Genomic DNA, 27,882 nt, shown 5'->3' with positions numbered 1-27,882 from the left:
TGATCAAGTAACGGCACTGTAAAACACGAACAGAATTAAGATTAACTCTACAGAATTAATGATGTTCAATGAAGATGGATGGTGGTGGTGGTTATGGTGATGGAGATGGTAACTGTGATGATGATTTTGATGATGATGATGATGATGATGATGATGATAGGTGTAGTAGGCATTTTGATATGATTTCCTACAGGTCGTTATGAAATGCAATTAATTCTAAGCCTTTCATTCCTATAGTGTATTTATATTATTAGTACTCGTGTTAAACGATTTTATTTTATTTAGTTAAGCAACAGTGGTTAGTCGGTTAATGGAAGCTATGTCTAACCCCACTGATTGATAGTTTCAGTGAATGGAATTAACTGGAGATAGCAAAGATATTAACTACGTAATTGACCCGAAGGACTAGTGCGCTGTTTTTAATGTGCTTCGAGACAATAAACAATGATATAATCACGTACCCGTGTTTATAATAAGAACGTAAAAAAGCCAACCAGGGTTTTAACGCTGTGAGAAATACTAGATGCAGTGTGAGTTCTTTATATTCAACAGTTTATAGTGAAGAGCGGAGAGCACAAGAATACTGATAACGAATGTAATAGAAACGGAAGTGTCTATTAAATGGTAAAGATAAAAAATAGACACAAATAATAGAGCCGTGTTTGTACTGAAGAGCCTAGAGCCTGCGTGTGTGGCAGCGTTGAGTTAAATACTGTAAGCTGTCATATATCCATGTTTTGGTTTTGGCGTCAACAATTTTGTGGGGAGAGTTAGAGGCTGTGAACGGGATATTGGCGAAAATATAAACTTGCACACACACACACACACACACACACACACACACACACACACACACACACACACACACACACACACACACACACACACACACACACACACACACACACACACACACACACACACACACACACACACACACACACACAGTATGTACAGTTATGGAGACTAATAGCGTCCCACTAATTACACCGACAGTAATGCCACTTTTCCGTAATGCTCTGAAAAAGTTTGTGGCGGGGCTCGAAACATCTCATCACGGGATTTCGAAACACGTTCATCAATGTCTTGTAATTTGTCGTAATGGAGGGAATCGCTTTTTATTTTCCGCAACTCTTCCTACGTATTTGCAGATGCCTCGTATGAGTGGATATAATCTGATGGCGGAACTCTTGCCTTTTTATTTCTTTTTTAAAATTATGATGAAATGTAATCCTCCTTAGGGGTTGGAAGAATTCTCTCTCTCTCTCTCTCTCTCTCTCTCTCTCTCTCTCTCTCTCTCTCTCTCTCTCTCTCTCTCATATCTATCTATCTATCTGTATATCTATATATATCTATATCTATATATCTACAATATATATATATATATATATATATATATATATATATATATATATATATATATATATATATATATATATATATATATATATCTATTGCCAGACGCCTCAATCCCGTACTGGGTGGCCACAAACAAATCGCCTTCACGTCGCCCTGTCCCCCACCATTTCACTGCCCTGCTCCCAACTCACACACCCCTCCCTCATATACCTCTCCACTCCATCCCTCTATCTCATCCTCGGCCTCCCCCTCCCTCTCACCCCCTCCACCTCACTCACATACACTCTCCTCGTCAGTCTCTCACCCTCCATACTCTCCACATAGCCAAACCACCTCAGTGTGTTCCTCCTAACGCTTTCTATTACATCCACATCCACACCACAACGCTTCTTTATATCCTCATTTGTCAGCCTGTCTCTCCATGTGACTCCACAGGCTCCTCTCAAATCTCATTTCCACTGCTTTCACTCTTGACTTGTGTCCTTCCAACAACGTCCAAGCGTCACTTCCATTCGTTAGAGTTGGTATCACAATACTGTCATGTAGTAACTTTTTCACTTCCATGCTTACTTCCCTGTTTCTTATCACTGCTTTCAAGGAACCAGCAACCTTTCTTCCTTGTTGTACGCTTTCAAGCACTTCACCCTCCAAACCTCCATCTTTACTCATCACACTACCCAAGTACTTAAACGTACTCACATTTTCCAATTCCTCACCATCCAACCTCACTGTACATTCACTGACTTCACCTCTCTCAAAGACCACCACTTTACTTTTCCCTGCATTCACCTTTAGATTCCGTTTCTCACACACTCTCCCAAACTCATCCACCAAGCCTTGCAGCTCCCCTTTGTCTTCAGTCAACAACGCAGTATCATCTGGAAAGAACAGTACAGGGATTTTTCAAACACTACCCTCTCTCACCAGGGCCACTCCAACATCCATATAATATATATATATATATATATATATATATATATATATATATATATATATATATATATATATATATATATATATATATATATATATATATATATATATATATATGTGTGTGTGTGTGTGTGTGTGTGTGTAACGTAATTTTACCTGTGAAATAGGTATATAAGTAAATCTGCCGTATTCTCACAATGAACATGGAATAAAAAATAAACTTCAATTCTCTCACTAGTCAGCTTGTTTCTGCTTTGGAGATATTTCCGGATGGAGGACTGACACACAGTGTTGTACATAAATAAATGGCTTTTGAAATTATATAAATGGCTTTTGAGATCATCCAACAGATCTTCATTGGTGATTGCTTCTGAACAGTATACCACAATAGCATACCCCAAGTTATTGATGCTGACTGTCAGTATGAAAACCGTAAAAATAGCATGGAAGACGATGGTCAGGGCACATAATGCCGTTTATGCCTAACGATGAAGTACTATCACCTAAATAACACCCCAAAGCCCTTCACTACTTGGAAACAACACCTTAGACAAGTAAAAGGTGTGGACGCAACAAGGAGGCTTAAATGACACACTCGCTTAGCGGCTTGTAGAGACAACTTTATACGAAGATATTCCTTAATGCAACATCCATTTTTATACTGGAGTTTTGAAAGAGGTGGTGTAACTAAGAAAATGTGAACCTCGGTACTGAAGGAATGTGTGTGTGTGTGTGTGTGTGTGTGTGTGTGTGTGTGAGAGAGAGAGAGAGAGAGAGAGAGAGAGAGAGAGAGAGAGAGAGAGAGAGAGAGAGAATGTTTATCCACGTATTCATCTGGTTTCCCTCAGGTACCAGAGTGAAACCAAAAAATATATATTGGTAGATAGAGACAGATAGATAGATATAGATAGATAAATAGATGTAGATAAATAGATCTATCTATCTATTTATCTATTGCCAGACGCCTCAATCCCGTTTGGGGTGGCCACAAACAAATCGCCTCCAAGTCGCCCTGTCCCCCGCCACTTCACTGCCCTGCTCCCAACTCACACCCCCCTCTCTCATATACCTCTCCACCCCACCCCTCCATCTCATCCTCGGCCTCCCCCTCCCTCTTCCTCCCCTCCACCTCACTCACATACACTCTCTTCGTCAGTCTTTCACCCTCCATCCTCTCCACATGGCCAAACCACCTCAGTGTGTTCCTCTTAACGCTTCCTATCACATCCACATCCACACCACAACGCTCCTTTATATCCTCATTCGTCAGTCTGTCTCTCCATGTGACTCCACAGGCTCCTCTTAAATAACTCATTTCCACTGCTCTCACTCTTGACTTGTGTCCTTCCAACAACGTCCAAGTTTCACTTCCATACGTTAGAGTTGGTATCACAATACTGTCATGTAGTAACTTTTTCACTTCCATGCTCACTTCCGTGTTTCTTATCACTGCTTTCAAAGAACCAGCAACCTTTCTTCCCTGCTGTACACTTTCAAGCACTTCACCCTCCAAACGTCCATCCATACTCATCACACTACCCAAGTACTTAAACGTACTCACATTTTTCAATTCCTCACCATCCAACCTCGCTATACATTCACTGACTTCACCTCTCTCAAAGACCATCACTTTACTCTTCCCTACAGTCACCTTTAGGTTCCGTTTCTTACACACTCTCCCAAACTCATCCACTAAGCCTTGCAGCTCCCCTTCGTCTTCACTCTACAACACAGTATCATCTGCAAACAACAGTACAGGGAGTTTCCAAACACTATCCTCTCTCACCAGGGCCACTCCAACATCCACTACCCTACCTTGCACCTCTTTTGTTACCCCATCCATGTACAGTTTGAACAACCATGGAGACATGACACATCCCTGTTTCAACCCAACTTTCAAAGAGAAAAATTCACTTAGTTCACCATCCACACGCACTGCAGCCTTCGCACCATCGTACATACTCTTCACAGCATTCAACAACTTCCCATCTACTCCATATATTCTTAACACTTTCCACAATCCTTGTCTATCCACCCCGTCATATGCTTTCTCCAAATCCATGAAAGCCGCATACAACTTCTTTCCCTTCTCTAGAAACTTTTCCACTAAAGATCTAAGAATGAATATCTGATCTACACAACCTCTTCCCTTCCTAAAGCCTCCCTGTTCTTCTCCAACTAATTTCTCTGTTCTTTCTCTAACTCTGTCTATAAGTATCCTACCATACACTTTTCCTATTATACTAAGAAGACAAATGCCCCTGTGTTTACCACACACTTCTTTTTCCCCTTTTCCTTTGTACAAGGGAATAATTATACATGACTTCCAATCCTCCGGGACTATACCTTCCTCCCAGGCCAATCTGCACATCTTCCACATCCATTCTACTACTATCTCTCCCCCATGCTTCAGCATTTCACCACACACTCCATCAATTCCTGGGGCTTTCCCCGATTTAACTTTCTTCATTGCTTCCACAACTTCTATCCTACCGATTTCTTCCTGTCTTCTCACCTCCCTCGTTCTCCCAGCCATTCCCCAGCCACTTATACTCGTATTACTTCCTCTATGTTCAACAATTCCTTAAAGTGTTCTCTCCATCTGCTCACTTTTTCTCCCTTCTCCACTAGTAATCTACCATTTTTATCTTTCACTCCCCTGCTAACTTCATTTCCGCCCTGTCTTACTCTTTTCACCTCTTTCCAGAACATTTTCTTACAGTCCCTCCACTTTACACTCGAATTCCTTCCAAATTCCTCATCCACTCTCATCTTACTCTCTCTTACTAATCTTTTCACCTCTCTCTTTCTACATGTAACTCGCGCTTCCGCCTCTCAACTTCTTCCACGCCCCTATTTCTCATCCATTCATTGTATGCTTTCTTCTTTTGTGCCACAGCCTGTCTCACCTCTTCAGTCCACCACGCTGTTCCTTGCACCCCCCTTCGTCTTCTCTTCGTTCCACACACCACATCACATGCTGCACATATTTCTTCTGTAAATATCCTACACACACCTTCCACGTCTCCCATCTGCTCCAATTCATATTTGCCCAATCGTTCCTCCACTTCTCTCTTATACACTGCCTTTTTCTCATTCTCTTGTAACCTTTCCACTCTCCTTGCAACTACTCCTTCCTCTCGTCATGACAAAAATCATGTATGTGAGAGCAAAAAAAATTACGGTATATATATTGAGACAGAATAAATATCACCGTCTTTCTTGCGTACAGGTACCGAACCCGTCTTCTGGTCTAATGGACTACGCCACCACGATGAGACCCGATTACCACCAGGCCATCATTGACCTCATCCACCACTACCGCTGGGATCACATCATTTACCTCTACGACTCCCATGATGGTCAGTGAACACGTCTTTTTTCTTAACATTGTTACCTCTCCCAGCATCCCGTTTTTTTGTTTTCCTGCTGTTTTCTCCTGCTACAGGTTTCCTACTGAATTATTTTACTACTGCTGCTGCAAAATTTATCACTACACTCACACGACGGTCAGTAAACATGCTTTTTTTTTTTTTTTTTTTTTTTTTTTTTTTTTAAATAGTGACCTCTTCCATCCTCACGTTTCCTTCTGCTGTTCCTCCTTTTACTACTTGCCTACTGAATTATTTTACTGTTGCTATTTCAAAATTTACTTGTGCTACTCCCACAACGGTCTGTGCTCCTGTCTTTTACTGCATTTATCTTTCAGCCTCCTGTTTTATCTGCTGTCTCTCTGGTTTTCTACTGAATGGTTTAACTTTACTCCTTCATCATTTACCAGTACCACGCCTACGCGAGTTACTGCTCTTGCCTTTTATCATTGCTTTCTTTAGTAAGCCAACCGCTGTTTTACTTATATATTCTTTATTGTTCATTTCTCTCTCCAGGCACTTTTCTTGATGCTGCTGATCTCCCTGTCTCTCTTTCTCTCTCTCTTTCTCCGGTATTATTATTTTTCCTTTTTCGTCCTCATCAGTATCTTTTCTCTCTCGCAGCCACGTCTCCCCCCCCCCCAGCTTAGTCCCTTCGCTTCATTATTTCCACGTCAGAGAAGAGAGAGGCACATTTAGTCTCTCTCTCTCTCTCTCTCTCTCTCTCTCTCTCTCTTAACACAAGCAGATTTCAAATTGTATACAATAGCTTTATTATCACACACACACACACACACACACACACACACACACACACACACACACACACACACTTAACAGAGAGAGAGAGAGAGAGAGAGAGAGAATTTTACGAGTTCCGTCAACTTGCACTACAAGTTCACCGAGAAGGCTGCCATCTCTCGAATAAAGTTTATTTTTGTTATTATTATTATTATTATTATTATTATTATTATCTCTCCGACAAGAAGAGTACGTTTTCACCCGTTTGTTTGTTTGTTTGCTTGTCTTTTAGCGGGATTACTCAAAAACTAAAAGAGAGATTTGGACCAAATTTAATAGCCCATGTCCCAGGGAGCAATTGATTAACTTTTGCGACCGGGCCGGATCGCATTACAGATCCTAGATTCAGACGCGAAGCCCTAGTCACTGATGAGAAAACCTGACCCATTATGAAGAGTGGTTTGGAAATTACGTTGTCCTTGTCGGAGAGATGCGCTCCAGTGAGTGCCCCTCTGGTTATTATTATTATTATTATTATTATTATTATTAGATGATTATGATAATGATTAATATTATTACACACTTCTGTTCTCGACTGCAGCTTCCATCAATTATTAAATCACACTTATCATATTCCTCACCACTTGCTTCACGAAGCCCACTTATCCAAAACAGTAATTACTCACCCAGTCCAGTTAGTTACCATTCTTCAATTTACCTACAGTCCGAGGAAAAAGTTTATTTCTCTTCCTGTACTTATGACTTTCTTCTGCTGACTGACATTCATGAAATGACAGTGTCTTGGTATGTTTTTCTGGATAATATTATTTTTACATCTTTTGCCTCGCCTTCTTGTGCTAGTTAATATTTCTAAGCTGAGCGTGGCTTGGTATGATTCTTAGCCCAGTAAGTCACCTTTCCTTCTTATTTTCCATTGGTGGCCAATATTCTCAGGGTGCAAAAGGTTGTTTTCTTCCACTGTCTTATATATCACTTCTTATAGTTCTCATTTTCCTTCTCTGGCTAACATTCCTAAGATGAACGGGGGGGTTGCTGTGTTCTTCTGTCAGATATTTTACCGTTTCAGCGGGTGTTTGTGAGTGCATATGGGCCTGGTAGTAAAAGGGATGAAGAAGAGAGGGAGTCTTTCTGGAATGATGTTGATGAGTGTCTACAGAGTTTTGGAGCTCATGTGAATGTGATAATGATGGGAGGTCTGAATGCTAGAGTGGGAAATGTAGCAGTTGAAGGTGTAATGGGTATGCATGGTGTGCCTGGAAGAAATGAAAATGGGGAACGAATGATAGCGATTTGTGTTGAGCGAGAGATGGTGATTGGAAATACGCTGTTTGAGAAGAAAGATATTTATAAGTATACGTGGGTGAGACAGGAGGGTGGAAGGGTTGTTGATAGAGCTTTGATGGACTATGTGGTTGTGTCTAGGAATGTAATAGGAAGATTGTTGGATGTGAGAGTTCTGAGAGGGGAGGGTGGAGGTATGTTTGACCACTACCTGGTGGAGGGAAAGTTAAGAGTAGGTAAGAGATGGGTGAGAGCTAGGAGGGTTAGGTGTGGCAGGGAGGTTTTGAAAGTGAGTGAGTTGGATAAAAGAGAAAAAAAGATAGAGTATCAGGAGAAATTGAAAGATGAGTGGAACGCAGTGAAAGATCGGGAAAATGGCAGTGTGGAGGAGGAATGGCAGTTGTTTAAGAGTGCTGTGGTGGGGCATGCAGAAGAGGTGTGTGGTGTGAGACGTGTGGGTGGTGGTGTAAGAAAAGGAAGTGAATGGTGGTGCGAGGAAGTAAGTATGGCTGTGGCTGAGAAGAGACGTGCATATTTAGTGTGGCTGCAGAGGAAGGATGAGATGTCATATGAAAGGTATAAGGAAAAGAGGAATAGGGCGAGAAAGGCTGTGCGTGGTGCTAAAGTGGCAGCAGATGAGAGGTGGGGTAGGCGGCTGACAGAGAATTTTCAACAGAATAAGAAAGTGTTTTGGAAGGAGGTGAAAAGAGTGCGAAAGGGAGAGTCTGGGAAGGAAGAACGAGTAAAAGCAGAGGATGGAAGGATGTTAATTGAGATGGATGCAGTAAGGAAGAGATGGGCAGAGTATTTTGAAAGATTGTTAAATGTAGAGGAGGAAAGGGTGGCTAAGATTGTGATGGATGGAAGGGTGCAAGGAATAAATGTGTTGGGAGAGTTGAATGATTCTTTGATCACGAAGGAGGAAGTGGAGAAGGCAGTAAAGGAGATGAAAACAGGGAAAGCTGCAGGTATGGATGGATGTGCTGTGGAATGCCTGAAGGGTGGTGGAGTGACTATTGTTGACTGGTTAGTAAGATTGTTGAATGTGTGCTTTGTGAAAGGTATGGTGCCAATTGACTGGGCAAGTGCCTATATGGTCCTGTTGTATAAAGGCAAGGGTGATAAGTATGAATGTACTAGCTTTAGGAGTCTAAGTCTGTTGAGTGTTGTAGGTAAGGTGTATGGTAGAGTGTTAATTATGAGAGTTAGAGAGGGTACAGAGGGAGTGATTGGTGAGGAGCAGTGTGGCTTTAGGAGAGGTAGGGGATGCGTGGATCAGGTGTTTGCTGTGAGACAAGTGTGTGAAAAGTATTTATCGAAAGGCAAGGATGTGTTTTGGGCATTCATGGATTTAGAGAAAGCGTATGATAGAATTGATAGGGAGGCTTTGTGGACTGTTTTAAGATTGTATGGACTTGATGGTAGGTTACTAAAAGGGGTGAAAAGTTTTTATGTAAATAGTAGAGCATGTGTAAGAGTGGGAAATGCTGTGAGTGATTGGTTTCCCGTGAAAGTGGGGCTGCGACAGGGATGTGTGATGTCGCCTTGGTTGTTTAATATTTACATGGATGGTGTTGTAAGGGAGGTGAATGCAAGAGTTTTAGGTGGAGGTCTGAGTCTGGTGAATGTTGATGGTGGAGAGTGGAATCTGAAGCAGCTGCTGTTTGCAGATGATACTGCACTGGTGGCTGATTCAGAGGAGGGATTGAGACAGTTGGTAGAGGAGTTTGGAAGGGTGTGTGAAAGGAGGAAATTGAAAGTAAATGAGAATAAGAGTAAAGTGATGAAGTGTACTAGGTTGGTAGATGGTAGGGGGATGAATATAGTTTTGAATGGCGAGTTGCTTGTGGAGGTAGAGTGTTTTAAAAATCTAGGGTCACATGTTGCTGTGGATGGAAGAATAGATGCAGAAGTGAAGTTTAGAATAAATGAAGTAGGAAAGGTGCTGGGAGGATTGAAAAAAGTGTTTAGATGTCGTTCGCTTAGAATGGATGTAAAGAGAAGGCTGTATGAGGGTGTTGTGGTACCGACTGCGTTATATGGGGCTGAAACATGGAATATGGGTGTAGCAGAGAGGAAAAGTTTGAATGTATTGGAGATGAGGTGTCTGAGGAGTATGTGTGGAGTGACGCGTATGGATCGAGTGCGAAATGATGAAGTGCGAAGGAGAACTGGAGTTGTTCGGGAGACGGCTGGTAGAGTTGAGCAGAGGGTGTTGCGATGGTTTGGGCATATGGAGAGAATGGATAATGAGCGATTGGTGAAAAAGATAACTAGATCTGATGTGAGGGGTGTAAGGCTGAGAGGAAGACCACGAATAGGATGGATGGACAGTGTGAAGAGAGCGCTGGATGCGAGAGGGATGTCTGTTGAGCAAGAAAGAATGGCTGTGCGTGACAGAAATAAATGGAGAGAAATTGTGAATAAATAAGTGATGACGCAGCCCTGAGGGGATATTCTCCCGCATTTGATCTGATCAGCTAGTCAGGTCAGGTGCAGGTAAGGGGATGGGTCTGTTATAATGTGGCAGGGGTAAACCAGCTCTGCTCTCGGGCCCTGCTGTGGATGTCACTGATTGCATTGCGCAGTTGACCCTTGTGCGGTGTGGTGCGGTGAGGATCTGTCCGTTCTCCCCTTTGGGGCTAAGATGCGAATGAATGTGTTTGAATGGATGAGTAAATGGGGAGTGTGTCGTCCTGTCTCGGCTACCTTCCTTTCCTTGGGGGAAGCAGCCTAGGTATATAGATAGATAGATAGATAGCTTCGCATTTTCCACTGCTGAGTAATATTTCTAACACGGGGAAGGCTTGGTGTTTCTTTGTCCATTGATGGTTATACGATGCGTCAGGGAGGAGTGATGGTCATACTCTAGTTTCAAGTAGACACAGTGGTGTAATGGTTACATTTTGCCTCCTGGCTGTATATTATCAGTTCTTATCCAAACTTTATTTTAATATCTACTAAATTAATTCCATCCGTTCTGCAATAATTCAGGTACACTCAGCAAATTCCTCACCGTAAACCCTTTCTGCTTCAACTCCAGTTAGCCAGCAGATCCAAATTGTCTTCACTCTTATACCATTCCCTTCACTAATCTGTTTTCCAATCCAGCACCGTCCGTCATCAAATTCCGATAATTAATCCCTCATCAGTTTGCCCACGAGGCTCACTTTATCTAAACTTAAGTCACCAAGTGTCGTATACCATCACGTCAGCCATATACCTCTTGACCAAATACCTCACCCATATACCCTTTACGATGCCAGTTTTCAGACATACATGATAGGTCACCAATCCTCGACACCAGGTCAGTTTCCATCACTAATACCCAACCTGCTTTATTTCCAGTCATTTGATCATGTACACTTTTCCATTCCAGTCAGGTGTACAGTCATTCACAAACTATATCCTCTCTCTCTCTCTCTCTCTCTCTCTCTCTCTCTCTCTCTCTCTCTCTCTCTCTCTCAGAGCGCTAGTCTCCATTTCTATCATCTTTTCTCTCTCATTATCTCTTTTCCCATTCCTCCTTTTCCCTGCCCTACCTTTCCCCCCTTAATTTTGTCTCTTCTCATACAATTCATTTTCTTCGTACAGTGTCACACCTATCTTCCTCCTGCTCTTCCTTCCTGTTCATTCCTTCCCCATCCTCCTTTTCTTCCTTCTTTTTCTTTCCCTTTCTCATTTCTTTCCTCCATCCTTTCTCTCTCCCTATCTCCTGCCTCATCTCCACCTCCAAACCTCACTTCCCTCTTTATTTCATCTTTTCTCTTTTTCTCACTTCCTCCATTTTTCCTTTTATTTATTTTCATTCCCTTCTTCGCAGTACTTTTCTCCTTTCATTCCTTTTTCCTTGTTAACACCTTATAACTCACTTTCTTTATCTTCATTCCCTCTTTTTCTTCATTTTATTTTTCACCTGTTCATTCCTCCCATTTTTTCCCGTTTCTCCCTCATCTCCAACCTATCTCCAGCATCTCCAAGCCTCCCTCTCCCATCCCGCTCCAGGATTCGAGCCCCAAATGATGCTCTGCCACTGATCCCAGGGCACTCCAGAAATATATATATGTATAGAAATGGCTCGCATTGTGGCCAGAAGCGGGTATTTGTGTCTGGAGCAGTATTGTGTGTGTGTGTGTATGTGTGTGTGTGTGTGTGTGTGTGTGTATGTGTGTGTGTGTGTGTGTGTGTGTGTGTGTGTGTGTGTGTGAGAGAGAGAGAGAGAGAGAGAGAGAGAGAGAGAGAGACTAAAGCCATAACCTCCCCTCCAAGTAGAGTCCGAGGGAATAATATCAAGCCAGGCCAATGGACAATAGCACTTCCCCCTCCCCCTCCGACTCTCCTCTCCCTCCGTCTGCCCTCGCCCTCCGTCCCACCCTCCCCTCCCTTTTTTCTACAGTATGATATGGTGCTTTTATGCAGCCGCTTTTTGTCTTGCTTTTTTTACTGATGCTTCTCTTCATTGTTTTTTTTATTTTTTCTTTCATTCTTGCCTATTTTTCTTGTTTTTTTTCTTTTTCGAACAACTATCTTCCTCTTTTTTATTCACATAATTTTTCTCCCATATATTCCTTTTATCATCTCTTTATTCTGCTTTTCTCTCACCCTCCAGTTATCTACTCCTTTCCTTCCCCCACTCATGCTCTGTCTGTCTGTCTGTCTGTCTGTCTCTCTCTCTCTCTCTCTCTCTCTCTCTCTCTCTCTCTCTGTCTCTCTCTCTCTCTCTCTCTCTCTCTCTCTCTCTCTCTCTCTCTCTCTCTCTCTCTCTCTCTTTCCTTGTATATTTACTAAATGTGTTCATTAACTATTAACTGTTTCACCATTCCCTTGATGACATTTCCATTACCATCCATTCACATGCCTTAGCCCTCTCTTCCTCTCCCTCTCCGTCCCTGTCTCTTCCACTCTCTCTCATTCCTTGCTTCTGCCTCAGATTCTATATATCGCTGTTATTACTGTTGCCTCAGGCTGATCTGGATGTGAGCTCGGTGGACTGCAGGCTGAAGTTGCCCATCTCCTGCACTCCACCTTCTTCCTTTCAGAGGATAGGGAGGGAACTGAGGAATCTGTGTATAACAAGACAGCGTGGCCTTCCGGTTATATCTATGTCACCAAGTGAAGGCTTTCTCCAGCAATAAGCTACATATATAAATAAATGAAAGAAGAGCATTCGGGAGCCGAATGCTAATCGCCCGCCAGAATATGCTGCTGGCCAAGTCCAAGATTACACCATGTCTTGATACCCTGAAGGTTTTATGTTGATAGCTCAAGCCGTTCATGGGATATAATGGTGCTAAAGGCGGGCTAGTTGACATTTGGTAGCCATTTTGGTGACCTTGGCCTTGACCCCTAGTGCCCATTTTCCAACTCGTCCAAGATTTTGGCCATATCTTGATACCCTGAAGGTTTCATGGTGATAGCTCAAGTCTTTCATGAGATATAATGGGAACAGACACACACACACACACACACACACACACACACACACACACACACACACACACACACACACACAGAGGCGGGCAAAAACGTTATCGCTCCGCCTTGTAAAGGCGGAGGGATAATAAGACTAAATCGTGTGAGAAGCCGTCGTCGGAACTTGCAGAAGGCATGAACGGAATTCCATACAATTGGAGCAGAGTGTGTGTCCTATTTATGAACCAACGCTGTGTGTGTGTGTGTGTGTGTGTGTGTGTGTGTGTGTGTCAGAGGGTGTAGGTTTGTGTACGCCCGCAGTTCACCAATACACTCTTTTTAATTTAACTTGGTTTAAAGTTCTCCCTCCCAGTCGAATGCTGAATTTTAACAATAGATTAACGCCAGAATGCGATACTAATCACGAAAAAAATGGGAGAAATGGAGTTCCCCCGAGCTAAGCCCTGTATTGGACTATATAGCCCCGCTAGGATTACAGGAGGGAGCTACCCCTCCCGGCACGGCAGCCCGGGCGAGGCTCGAACTTGCAATCCCCCGATCACAAGTCCAGCGCGCTACCACTGTGCTACCGCGCCCCCCGATACTAATCACGAGGTGCTATGGAAGGAACGTAGAGCGGTAGCATTATCTAAGCCACTGGTACGTGAAATAACCTACAAAAGAATGAAATTCTTGGCCAAGCGAAGGTGAAAATAGTATAGATTACGTTCATGGGTTGGAGGGTGGGATGGGTGTGGATGAGGGAGAGGAGTGGGGGTGGATGGGAATGAGGATGGGACTGGGAGAAGGGGAGATATAGAAATGAGAGAAGGAGGAGGAAGAGAAGGTAGGTGAGGGAAGCGGTGAAGTAGGAGGGAGAGGTGGGAGGGAAGGAAGGGTTGGAGAGACGAAGTCAGAGAGGGGTGAGGACGGATGCGGGAGAGGGGAGGATGGGGGAGAGAAGTAGGGAGGGAAAGGTGGGATAAGGAGGAAAGAGAGGAGGGAGGGAAATAAAGAGGGGTGGGGGTGGGTGGAAGAAAGGAGAAGAGGGGAGAAGAGGTAGGGAGGAGAGTACAGAGGGATATGGAAAAGAAAGGAGGTAGAGAAGTAGAGGGATTGGGGTGGGTGAAGGAAAGAATTGTGGAAAGGGAGGTAGAGAGGTGTGGGGAGGGTAGTAGAGAGGGATGGAGAAGGGGGGAAGAAGAGAGGGGTGGGGAGAAAAAGAGAGGTGTAGAAAGGGACGTACAAAAAGATGGGGAGGGCTGCAGAGAAAAATAGGGAGAGAGGAAAGAAGAGTGTTGGGGAGAACAACAGTCTTAGGGGATCTGGCAACCTGTAAATGATCTTATTATGCTTAGGACACAGCTCTGGCAGTGAAGTAGCTGGACGGTCTCCTTTAACACATATAATACAGTGATCTCCATTGCATTTCATTGACATTCCAGTCAGACGGTTATATCTACCTTGGCATCACCTTAAGGGGGTTAAAGTCTTCATTACCCCTTCATTAGAGTAACTTATTTTTCTTTTTGATTTGTGCCACTGTCAGATGAATATTTTTAGATTTTGGAAACGTGATTTTTTTTTTTATTAATTCGTCCTACATTTATTAATTCTTCCTGGAACCAGTCATAATTAGGTTTTAGAAAAACAAAATATTTTTCATTTTAATCTCTACCACATAAATAATATATTTTATTTTTTGAATTGATTATTTTCTATATTTTTTGCGTGCGGTAGATTATTTAATTTAATTTTTGGCATAAACGATAACAATTACTTCTTTATTCATAACTCCGCCAGTCATATGTATTTACCTTGTGGAGAAAGCGTTTGAATTATTTTTTTTTATTTTTATAATCATACTATTGCATTTAGTTCCAGGATCTCATATGGAAGGGGTTAGATATGTTCCTAACTGGATACTACAATATACTGAAATTAATTGTTGTGCTTAACGCTTTGAATTCAGTGGCTTATTTTCTTTCTTCTTGCTAACTCCTCAAATTTATTCAACGATTTTACTTTATTGACTTTTTTTTTAATTCCCTCTTCCTCCAAACAATTTTCATCAACGATTTTTTGTATGGTCTAAGGGGTTAATGAAGACAATATTTATTCCTTCGAGGTGGAAAAGTCTCCCTTACTTTAATGTAATGGTTTGGTAGCAGGAAAATAAACTTAAAAATACGTCACTGGATGGAAAGGCCTGAGTATTTCCGTACGATGATAAAATGTTGAGAAATTAGTGTGTCCCGTAAGAGAGAGAGAGAGAGAGAGAGGGAGAGAGAGAGAGAGAGAGAGAGATTTTTTTATTAAATTGTAGCAGTTATCTGTTGACATCTTTCGTACAGAACGTAGCCTGTCACTAGTTTGTCTTCTGAGAGAGAGAGAGAGACAGAGAGAGAGAGAGAGAGAGAGAGAATGAATGAATACAAGAAATATTAGAGGGCAGGCGTACGAGAGAGAGAGAGAGAGAGAGAGAGAGAGAGAGAGACAGAGACAGAGACAGAGAGAGAGGGATGAATGCAAGTGGTGGTTGTGGGCTGGCGATGACGGGGCCAGAGAGTGTTGTCATTGGTGGATCCGAAGCACCGAATCTTCTCAGTCACAGCCTTATATTTTCCATTTATTTCTTCATCATCACACATTTCCACGGCAAATACACGCTTGGTAGGTTGTGTGTGTAATGTTGTTGCTGTTTGTGATATCATGAGTCTTTGTATAGCCACATAATTGCAAAGGAATGTCAGAGTAAAATCGTTTGATTTATTGCATCCAGCCACTTCTCTCTACCTTGACGAGACAGCTGAGAGTCTCGGCTTTTCGCATTTATTTTGTCTTATAATTCCAAAATTAATGTACACGTCATAGATTCCCTATATTATTTTAGTGCTGCTAATGAATGAAACGTCGTATAACTTTTGTAAACGAAAATTACGTATAGAAACGCGCATTTGATAACTCGCGTTTCTTCTCCGAGTCTTCCTCTCGTCATCTCCGAGCCCTCTCTCGCCACTTCAAACCGATCAACTCGCATTTATCTAGTAATTACCATATATTTCCAAGATTATTTCATAGTTCGTTTTTACTGTTGCGTTGTTAATAATACATTGAGCCTTCGCGCAGGTCTGCAGTAAAATAGAATATTGTACTGTTTAACTGTGGTGTGGTTACCCACGATTCCTTGCCCTCCCCTCCTCGCACTGCGTCACTCGAGTTGAAACTGTGATGGCGTGTGTGCGTGTGTGTGTCTCTGTTCACAAAATGCAGCCTATTTCGACCTGGCATTATCCAGTTGGACTCCATTGGGTCTTACCAAGATTTTTATGCTAGTGCAGGTAACTACAGACATACGAGACGAATGAATTACATATGGAGAAGTTAGGTGTGGGGATTATCTGTACAGGTATTAAGCAATCCGGCCATCTTGGGGTGAGTCTTGTGGAACATCTGACTTATTTACTGCGATGACGTCTTTCCATTTTATTTATATATCATTAGACAATTTTATTATGTTCAGTAGAGGCTTTTCGAACTGTTGTTGAAAATAGCCTTCATTAACCTCTTCATTGCTAGGTGGCTTTCCTGAGCCGAGGAAAATCATCTGGAAATAGCAATAACAATGAAAAGTACGTCATTGTCGTGTTTGTTAGTCAGAATAATGATTTTTTGTAACCATCAGTATTTGATTTAACCATTGTGTATACATACAAACATACGTGGTACGTGTATATATATGTATACATATCTGCAGGTGTGCATGCCTGCATATATCCGTAGAAAGCGAAGTAGCCTGTGTAATTTCATGGCAACGAAGGAATGATAAAATGTGCATTTCTTGCGGATTTTGGTCATTTGGATTGAAAATAAGATTAGATGTATTTTGTTCCCATATTCCGAACATACAAATACGTGATTTACGTCGGCAGTGCCGTGTTTGGTTCGAGAATGTTATGGCGTTGTTTATATTTGCTTTGACACACCTACAAAGCAATGAATTTATTCCTCCAGTGTGTCTTTCTCAGGTCACATCGTATTATACATAATTATTTAACGATAATTCATGCTGATAGTGTGGTAACCGTTTGGAAGTAATTCGATATATAATTCATTCCTAAATACCTAATGGTTTGCCGAAGTTGCAGACACTTGTTTCCGTAATGAAGGCCCCTTGTGTAGGTTACTGCTTTAGCTTTACTCAGATTATACATAAATCTCAGCTATTTCATAATTGCTGCCTCAGACGATTTTATTCATTGTAAAGAGTGGTTTCACGTGGTTCTAAAAATTAACCAATTCCCTGTGACGATATAGCTTCCATTTTATTCTTGTTAATTCCTGACAATATCATTTAGTGTAAGGACCTCCAGTCTGACGACGTCTCATAAACGGCCGGCGTCATATGACCCTGGCAGTTGCGCCGCCAGTTTATATATATATATATATATATATATATATATATATATATATATATATATATCATAGACGGAGTATAATAGTCCGGATATAACTTTCATAAAGACATCCTCGGGCTGAAGTAGTGTAGTATAAAAAATGCAAATGCAGTTGACCTTTATTCGTCCCTGATATAAGAACTGCATTACCTTATCTGCTATTATTTTAGTTTAATATTAAAAAAGAAGTACATTGCTTCCAAGTCAATTCCATTATCGTCAGCCCTGACATTTGTACGCCATACATCCACCCCCCTCACACGCTCTCCCTCTCTCTCTCTCTCTCTGTCTCTCTCACACACACACACACACACACACACACACACACACACACACACACACACACACACACACACACACACACACACACTCTTATCCACCCCTCTCATACAAACGGACACTCATCCACCTGCTCATACACATGGGCACGCATCCACCCCGTCACTCACACGCGCACGCACTCATCCACCTCCTCACTCACAGGCTAACACACTCGTCCACCCCCTCACTCACAGGCTAACACTCGTCCACCCCCTCACACACGCGCACGCACTCACTCATCCACCCCTTCCGTCGTATCCACACCCACACACATACCAAGCATCCATCCGCATTCACGTACACACCTCCACACCCACTAACTCATCACACCCACACATGCACCAGCACATCCATCATCACGCGCACATCAACACTGGCATCCACACATCCATCGACATACACTCACTCATCCACCCACGTAATCATTCACACCTACTCGATCACCCAGTTACAAACCCTACCCATACTGTTACACACTGTCATCCACAGTTTCCACCACTCCCACGTCCCCCACACCCACACCCCAAGGCCTTTCGACGTGCCATAAATATCGATGCGCCTTTCCGTGCACGCATACTAATTGCCCGTCGCGATAAATTGCCCTCTCACGGGAAGCCTGCATAATAGTACTTGTTAGCGCCGCTGCAGACTACCCTTAAGCATCGAAGGCAGGGAGAGCCGATAGTCTGTACGTCGTCGATTTTATACAGCTTTGACAAGATGTCCCTGGACAAGAAACTTTAATCCAGACGTATTTGTCCAGCCGCATACAACCCTGGCAGCTGCAACGTCAGTAATATTTCGATCATTCGGTTCTGTTTCTACGTCTTCTTGATTTTTATTCAAACACCTGACGACTTTATACACCTTTGATGAAATGTCAAGTAATTGTAGAGGTGAACCCCTCAAGTCTTAGATTTTATACTTGCTAATAGATGGCGATTTTATTCTGCTTAGAGATGTATGAGAAATGCTGAATGCGTTATCTCACAGACAAAAAGATGGTCATACTCCACTGTCTACTTGTAGCCGTGGTCCTGTCAGCAGTGAATGGCTGAAAACAGTTGTGAGGTCTCGAATGTCTGCCAGTTTCTTTTACAAATCGACTTTAATACAACGAGTATAATATCCTTGGAATGTGTGTGATGAGCATATTTCATAATGCGAAAACCTGTATATTTTCAACGGAATTAGTGTTTTTTATGATATTGGTGAAATTATTACTATTATTATTTTTTTTTGCCCAGCTCCGCTCCTTGTTATTCTTAACAGCCAGCGTTTTTAGTGGGAAATTGAGGTATGGTGATGGGGATTTCTTTTTTCAATAATGATGGTGATATATTGGTTTGGTTGTCATTGGTGTGATTACTATGATGAGGAGGAGGATTCCACGGTGGCCCATATGATGATTTCTATGGTGAGGTGATGGTGATGATTTCTTTGGCGACGATGATTTCTATGGTGACCTAATGATGATTTATGGTGACAGTGATGATAATGCCTTCTTCATTACGTAACGGTCAAATATATATATATATTACACATTTCTTGCTGGTTTAACCTCCAGAATCGAAAAAAAAAGGCCGCGAAAAGCTTACCTTAAATTTTCCGATACTTAAAAGCACATTATTCTTCAATATTTATACCAATACTGAATGGAGTAATTCAAGATAATTTTTACTTTTTTTTTTTTTTCAGAAGCTCTTTGTCAGCAACATTAAAAGAATCAAAGCAGAGTGAACTTTTACTGAAATTTCGAAAGATAAAGGCCACGAGCCAGAAGAGCATCTACCGTAACCACTTCCATTAGTGAACGTAATTCTAACTGATTCTTGCCACAATCAGACTATTTTTATTCAGGTTGAGACCACCCTGGTAGTGAAGGGGTAAATGAGGGCTATGTTGACCTCATCCAGCTGGAAGAGTAACAGTTATTAACAATGACGCTCCCATGACTCATTATCAAGGCAATAAAGTCGCGTGGCGTTGGCTGCACTAAAATACATGATGATTCCAACCGTGAAGTTCATAATAGTGGTAAAGGTATTGACACTCAGGCTGCTATGCCCCACTCTCAGTTGAATATACCAATATGCCATTGACGAGAATATAATACAGTACTACACTTGCCACGACCATCTGTGTGCGCGGGGGTAAAGTCCAGCCCAATATTTATTACGGCAAGTTTTAAACATTAGTTAAGGATAGGAAATAATTTACCTGCATTCCACCTGTATACATAACGCATTGAGAAATGAGTCAAATGTCACTATTTTCCTGTTGTGAATTGGACTTATGTGAGTCCTCTTTCTTTAATTCTCCGGCATATTATACGAGTATATACATACATACATATATATATATATATATATATATATATATATATATATATATATATATATATATATATATATATATATATATATATATATATATATATATATATATATATATATATATATATATATATATATATATATATATATATATATATATATACACAAAAGATAGATAGAGAGAGAGAGAGAGAGAGAGAGATGGTGCCGGTTCTGATTGATTACTTTCTCACGCCATTTTCAGGCATTTTAGAAATAATAGTTTAAGATACTGTACAAGACTTACATCTCTCTTGACTAAAATTTTCTTACCTTGGCCTCTTTTCTTTCTTCTCCCTACTTTCCTCGCTCATTTTTTACCTTCTTCCTCCCCTCTTTATTTTCCCTTCCTGACTTTCGCTTCTTCTCTCTTGCTGCTTGTCTCATCCCCCCTTCTTCCCACCCTTTCTCTCCCCTATCTCTTTCCTCCTTCATTCCTTCCTTCTTTAACTCGTACTCAGTAACCTTTCCACCACTCCACACCACACGCCATGATATATCTCGAGTTTGAGACTAAATTCAGGCTCTTCTGAATCACTCTTTCCTGAATATATCTTCTGCCGTTAGCTGTAAAAAAAAAATACTAGAGTGTCTTAAATGTAAGCTGGAACAATATAAATAACGTTTAGACCATGCCAGGGTTCAAGGTTAAAATGTTGCATATAAAGTTTTCCATATTGCCCTCTCTCTCCACCCCGTGCTTCCTTCCCCCCTTCACACCTTCCCCTACCCCTTGGCCTTTCTCCACTCCACATTTCCTCCCTCATGTGCAAAGCTAATGCAGGCTTTTTCCATCACCATGCCATCTCTCACTCCATCCAACACCTTGCACCTCTCTCTCTCTCTCTCTCTCTCTCTCTCTCTCTCTCTCTCTCTCTCTCTCTCTCTCTCTCATAGTCCCATCTACCTACCCATCTTTATAATCCTCTCTGTTTGTATGTACTGTACTCCTAGGGCTTGAGTAATTTTTTTTTTTTTATAGCTTCCTCACAGAACTAGTAATCATTCTAACCCAGCTGAGCGTTTGGATATTTCGTCTTTTTGTTGGTTCGAATGTTTTCAGAGTTACCTGTCTTCTTACGTTAATATTGATACTATTAATTTTATTATTAACATTAAAACGGTAGATTGGGCAGCCCACCATCAACTCTGGAGGTGGTGGTGCTTCGGATGACTACACCGAATGACAAGTCAGACTGATCCCGTAAACTAGCAAGCCAGTTGCTACGTTGCGTAGTAACCATATAACCAGCTGCCGCTAAGTGGCTTAATGGGTTAAGGCGCTCCAACCTGGTTGAGTCTGCAAGGATATTTGTAGGCTACATCCTAGAGGTGGTTTCTCATTGTGCTACTTAGGGACGAGTGAGGTTGGTCACCCTCATCTTGAATATTAGGGCTGAGTAGCCTAGCCTGGGGTTCCTGCGCTCCTGGTGGAACATAAAAGAATTAGATAATGAATGAATGAATGGTTGTGATTTAGATAGGAATATAGTTGCTCTGAAATTATTCAGACCAATATAACCAAGACGAAGTATTCTAAAGCCTATTTCCTCCATGTGCTTACTAGTTTTGTGAGGAGCGTTTTGCCTATGGTACCTTTTTTTTTTTCCCTTAATAGGAAACGTTTTCTCTTTTTTCTTAGCACTTTTATGCAAAATGGAGCATTGCTGGGTGCTTAGATATCATTAACCCCTTCGCTAATTCAGATATACAATCAAAAGTGTGAAAAAAAAAAAGTCTGAAGAGGTGCCAGTCAAAAGAAGTGTCGTAAAGGTGAGCACTGTTTACTCTGCAACAGCACCAGATCTGGCCTGCTTTTGACTGTCAGCCTGTGTTTTATGTTGATATATTGTTTACAGAAGGTGAAGAAGAAAACGTTGACCCCACCATGTTGCCCATTAGGTGTACCCTGCACTGCAGACAAGGGTGTACTGGATGTGTATATCTATGCATCCATCTATCTCTGGTATCTGTTTGTCATCTATCTGTCTTTTCCATCAACCTGCTTGCTTGCTGGCCTCATTAACATTCGCCATTAACGCCCACCTGACCCCACACCTCCACAAAAGAACACGTTTCCAACCAAATCCCATTAACGCCTTAAATAAGCCCTCGCCAGTCAGTCAGAGAGAGAGAGAGAGAGAGAGAGAGAGAGAGGGGGGGAGGAGGGGAAGGGAGAGAGGAGATATTAATATTCTGGGCCGCCTCGCAGATCATCACAACACATTCACTGCCAATTTCTGACACCCTTTCAACACGTCCCGTCGACTTCAGTGGCAACCCTCATGCTGACTGTGGCGAACACCACCGCTGCAAATTTTGGCACCGGGGACGTTTTTAGGACTGTTATGTTTCAGAAATTTTACAAGCTATTTTTAAACATCCCACGATATGTAAATGGCCAGAGAAAATAGTCGTTCAACATATTATCGTTCAGCTGGTAATCATATGCATCCCAACAACCACATTTAGTCATCTTCATTTTAAACTTTTGCAAACTTTCATGTCAGGTTTTTTTTTTTTTTTTTTTTGGAGGGGGGGAGGGCAAGCTGTCATATACATATGTTTTCTCTGTTAGCTGCTAATGAGGTTCGTCGGAAAAATGAGGTAAAAAAAATTCACATTTTTTACTCCAAGCAGCGCAGGTCAATTTGTCTGCTTGCTGATTTATGATTATACACATTAATATTTATTTTGTGTCGAAATTACCCTCTTCAGCAAGTGACGTCGTTTTATAATTTATATCCTCTGCCAGACTTATTCAACGTGTGCTACTTTTATGATCATTCCAGTCTGATAAACCTTTTCTGTGCAGAGTAGATTCGTTTGGTTATAGAAAGAAAAATACAAATGTCAATAAGATGGAAACTACTAACATTCTTTGACTCTTGTGACTCCTCTCAGCTGAATAAAATCATCTGACGTTACCTGGAATGGGCTACAAGAGTTCTTCCGACCGTGAAAAGGTTAAATACTGGTAACAAGTCCCTGTGAATCCTGTATATTAACTCTTACAAGAGTAAAATCGTTTGGCGTTAACTTGAACAGTTGTTGCGATGAAGTAGTGACGTGTGTCGACAGTGTTAACTCTCCCTGCAGTTCCTGTCATCACCCTTTGCCATAAACATTTTTGGCCTAGGCTGGAAAATATATTACTCGATATTACAAGGATATAAATACCTGATGACAGAATTTTATCATCCTCGTCGTCGTCGTTGTCGTCATTATCAATCCGTCACTTTTTATGTATCATCATCATCATCATCATCATCATCATCATCATCATCATCATCATCATCCATATCTGTCCACTTCCCATCTGAACCCTAAGGACATGGAAAGAAGGTACCACGGATGTTGGGGTGTTAGTATTATGGCGGACTACTGCTGGATGATTCATAGGGACGTACAAACGACTGGCCATTAAACAGTGTTTTGGAGAGAGAGAGAGAGAGAGAGAGAGAGAGAGAGAGAGAGAGAGACCGCCATCGAAAAGGGTTAGGTGGTATTCCAACTTTAGACCAGTGGTGCGTAAACCTTTTCGACCGTTATACTCCCATGTTCATCTCGAAGTCAACCTGGTATTCCCTTTATGATATTGTTACTACCTCCTCTTTCAGTTTCCTGTAAAAAGAGAAAAGAGAAAGAATACGAGGAAACAGCTGAATTCTATGGACTTTTGATTTCAACAAAATAACATACACAAATTATTTTTATCTCCGTGTTGCCAGTGAGTGTTACCTTATTCGAAATTGATCAGTTTTTCCCAGGATGCCCCTCTGGGTACCCCCAAGAACCCATAGCGACACCCCCTGAGGGTATTGAGGAACCACTTTAAGAACACCTTAGACCATCACATATAGTCGATAATAAGAGAGGAAAAATAGGGCAGAAAGGGTCCAGTGGTGTCCAGAATGATCAGTATTGCCTGCGATGTCCCCAGAAGATTAATATGTTTTTCTTCTGAATGTGCATGTACAGTCGGCATCAAAAGTCCTGTCACCTGTCCTGCTTTTTGTCCTTGAACTACGGAAAATGGTCTTGTGAATCCACTGCATGCAACACTGATGACAATGATCTGTGGCCAAAAAAGTTCATCAGTGTCGCCTGCTTCTCATTACCCACAGTTATTTTCGGAATCCATAGAGAGAAAACTGGAGATGGCGACAGGACAGTTGATGCCGAATGAACAGTAATACTTATACCCAGCAGGTAATGTCGCAGCCAAGATAGGAATGGCGTCTTATCAAAGTAGGTTTACCAGCCAGGGGCATGATCATTGGGCTTTTTGTAAGTGTCCACGGTGTTAGACAATTTCGCGCTAAATGTGCATTGATTTTTTTTCCACGGTATTATATAATTTTGTGCTAAATATACGCCTGTATTTTTTGACATGGTGTTTGATTATTTTGTTAAATATGCACCGATTTTTTTTTTTTTTTTTTTTACTCTGATTATTTTGCGTTAAAGGTGTATCAATATATATATATATATATATATATATATATATATATATATATATATATATATATATATATTACGTAATCAACTGTACACGGCTGGAGAGAAATTGTCAAACCTAATCACGGTCGGTGCCATATCGTACCTGTAATTTGTATTTGCAGGAAGAACTAGGGACACGGGGAACCTCAGCACTTTTCTTTGTTTTGCTCTTACTGCAGAGAATATACATAACCCACGATAATTTCCATCTCGAAGTAAGACATGCTTTGCGTAGGAACACCAGGCGGCTGATTACAATTTTATTTACAATTTTTTTTTTTTTTTTTTTTAATCCATTAAAATTAGGTTAGGTTAAGTTTCTTTTGCCATTTTCAGGTTAGTTAGTTTTGTCAGTTGGGATATTCATTATAGGTTAGGTTTGTTTTGGTAATATGGGGTTAAGTTAGTTAAGTTAATATGTTAATTTAGATTGGGTTAGGGTAGATTATTGTAGATGAGAGTAAAAAACAATTAGGAAGGATGATCATACTGGGAAAATCAAACTTAGCACGAGGTAAAAAAAAAAAAAAAAATCTGGAACAAGGAAGGACGCCTCTTTTTTTTTTTTTTTTTTTTTCCAGCAATATCACATCTGAGTTACGACAGGGGATCTTTCGTAAATTTTTTTGAAAAGCCCACTTCTGTTCAACTCTGAATATGTCCTTATCCGTCTTTTCTTGATCCGTCTGTCTTTATCAATGTCTTTATCAGTCCTTCAGTCAGTTTTTATCGGTCATTCTTTATCAGTCTCTCTATCAGTGTCTTTATCAGTCTGTCACTCTTAGTCTGTCAGTCAGTGTCTTTATCAGTCTTTCCTTTTGTCACCACACTGTTAACACACTCAGGCTTCTATCACTCACCCAGCTGCCGTTAGCCCGTCTTAGTACCACTGTTGTTCCGTAAATGAGATGATTTACGGTACCATTATGAAGTTCGACTCCTGTGACCCATCCAGCCGAGAAAAGTCGTCTGATGTTTGCTGGAATAAAATGCAAAAGTTGTATCGACCACGGGAGGGTTAACATCTTTTATCTTATCCACACACACACACACACACACACACACACACACACACACACTTTCTCGGTCTATCTCTGTTCCTATGACCGCATCCTCATGAGAATCAGCCGTGACAAAAGAACCTTACGCGTTTTTATCCCTCCTCAGTAACGGCCGCGCATCGCACGACACACCACCACCTCCTTTACATACACTCATGGTGTTGGATTGGGACGCCTTCATGTGTTGGCACCAATACAGATTAACAGCCTGGTAATTGCATATGTCCTTGCTCTTCCTCATCCCCCGAACGAGGATAATGGATTTATGTTGGGATTACTATCAGAACTCCATATTATAATTACAAATCATAATAGATAGATAGATAAATAGATAGATAGACAGCTCTATGCGAGCCTGGGAATAGGAAATGAGCTTGCAAATTACACTGAGGAAAGCTGACGACAGTGGCCAGTAAGGAGATGATGCAGTTAGTTGTCAGCAGTCCACCCGTGAACAAAGCCCTAGTGACCATACACACACATACACTCATACTCACACACAGGCTTCTTAAACTTTCCATCCACAAGGAACACACGTGATACGTCTCCTGTTTCACCAGAATTTAGGAAAGAGAGCTCAGAAGGAGACAAGCCATACAAGAGACAGGTCGCAGGGAGAAGGGCTTGGCAACTTGAGAGAGACAGAGAGATAGCTAGCGGGACTGGACTCTATACTTCGCTCTGTGTGAGAGACTTGTTAATATTTCCAAGACAAATAAAAATAGTCCCATACTATTCTCTTTACCTCTCCTGTCACTGCATGACAAATGGGAAAGAAGATTATCTACTACAAGCCACTCCAAGATATAAAAACCGCTCGTCCACAAGTCTAATATATATATAACTCAACCACAAAGGAACCACAAAGTCTTTTATGATATTTGGTAGCAGTGAATCTACGGACATCGTCTCCGAATCAAAAGCAAATTTCTACAAAAGCAGGCGAGACTCTACAAGATTAGCTTCAGTCTGCAGTGAATTCCTACAAAATACAGCCTACAATGCAAATAGCCTACAAGCCTACAAAACTACTCTATAATCTTCACGTAACTTCAAGCAGCAACAAGAAGAATATAAAACAAAGCAAGTAAAGAAGAGGAAAGACCAAAGCAACAAGCACACAAGCCCCCACCACTCTCTCCCGCCATCGCTGACGCAGAGGTCAAGACACGCAGCAAAACACCAAGTCCATATTCACAACTCATCTTACTCACCCGTCTTCACTCAAGTTACTCATCGCTTCTCATTCACTCACCACAGCTACCAGTGTGGGAAGCCGACGTCACCATGTGCTGAGATGACATCACAACGCGAGTCTGCCATGCCAAGCAACGTGTGACTGACACCAGGCACTTCTCACCCACTACTCATTACTCATTATTCACATAGCTCCTACTCATACTCATTTATTTTCACAGTTAAGTTGGAAATTCGACGTTCTATGCTGAGGTTTGCCTGGGACAGCTGTTAACCACCACAAGCACCAGGCCATGGAATTTCCTGAGTAATATCGTCCATCAACACACCACTAGAATTATCAAGAGATCTTCAATCAAACCTGTATTTTTCTTCCGAGATCGACTTTTGTATCAACGCACCTCTACGATCTGTATCAAAGTGGGTAAAATTATACTTACTCATTTCTTCTCAGTGCTAAAATTAGCTATATTCAACTTATTTACTCATCTATTTTGCTAGGACATAAATAAACAGGAGGCATATTTCATAATACCATATCTTAATGACAGGAATATTTTCGCCACCACCCACGTTAATACCAGATGACACACAAATTGCCACAACATCAGACTCACAATTAAGAGAGCCTCAAGGCAGCCCACCCCTTGTACAAACCTCACCACACACTAAACATCGAGAAACAAATACGGCAGATTCAGATGATGAGTGGGAAACCACCTCTGACGTAGGAAGTGCGGACTTTGCCACTGCCTTGCACACGTATGCCAATACACTTAACAGGGTTCACCGGTCCGGTCGTACATATTCCACCATTCCCTCACACAACGATAAACACGTCCAAGTTGAA

The 27,882-nt window shown here is 41.5% G+C and overlaps 1 protein-coding gene across 1 annotated transcript in view; it reads left to right on the top strand.

Moving 5' to 3' along the window:
* Positions 1-27,882, top strand: part of LOC145412686 (glutamate receptor 1-like) — a 453,191-nt gene that overhangs the window by 127,234 nt on the left and 298,075 nt on the right. The window contains exon 3 of the mRNA XM_080282554.1: positions 5,525-5,654. Within this exon, the coding sequence (XP_080138680.1) occupies positions 5,525-5,654 (130 nt within the window). The remainder of the gene's footprint in view (positions 1-5,524; positions 5,655-27,882) is intronic.

Source organism: Coenobita brevimanus, chromosome 1 (assembly GCF_032717465.1).
Source record: "Coenobita brevimanus isolate Jiangsu-jjx chromosome 1, ASM3271746v2, whole genome shotgun sequence".
In the NCBI taxonomy this organism is placed as follows: Eukaryota; Metazoa; Arthropoda; class Malacostraca; order Decapoda; family Coenobitidae; genus Coenobita; species Coenobita brevimanus.
Note: the sequence above shows the minus strand (reverse complement) of the source record. Positions and strands in the feature narration are given on the sequence as shown.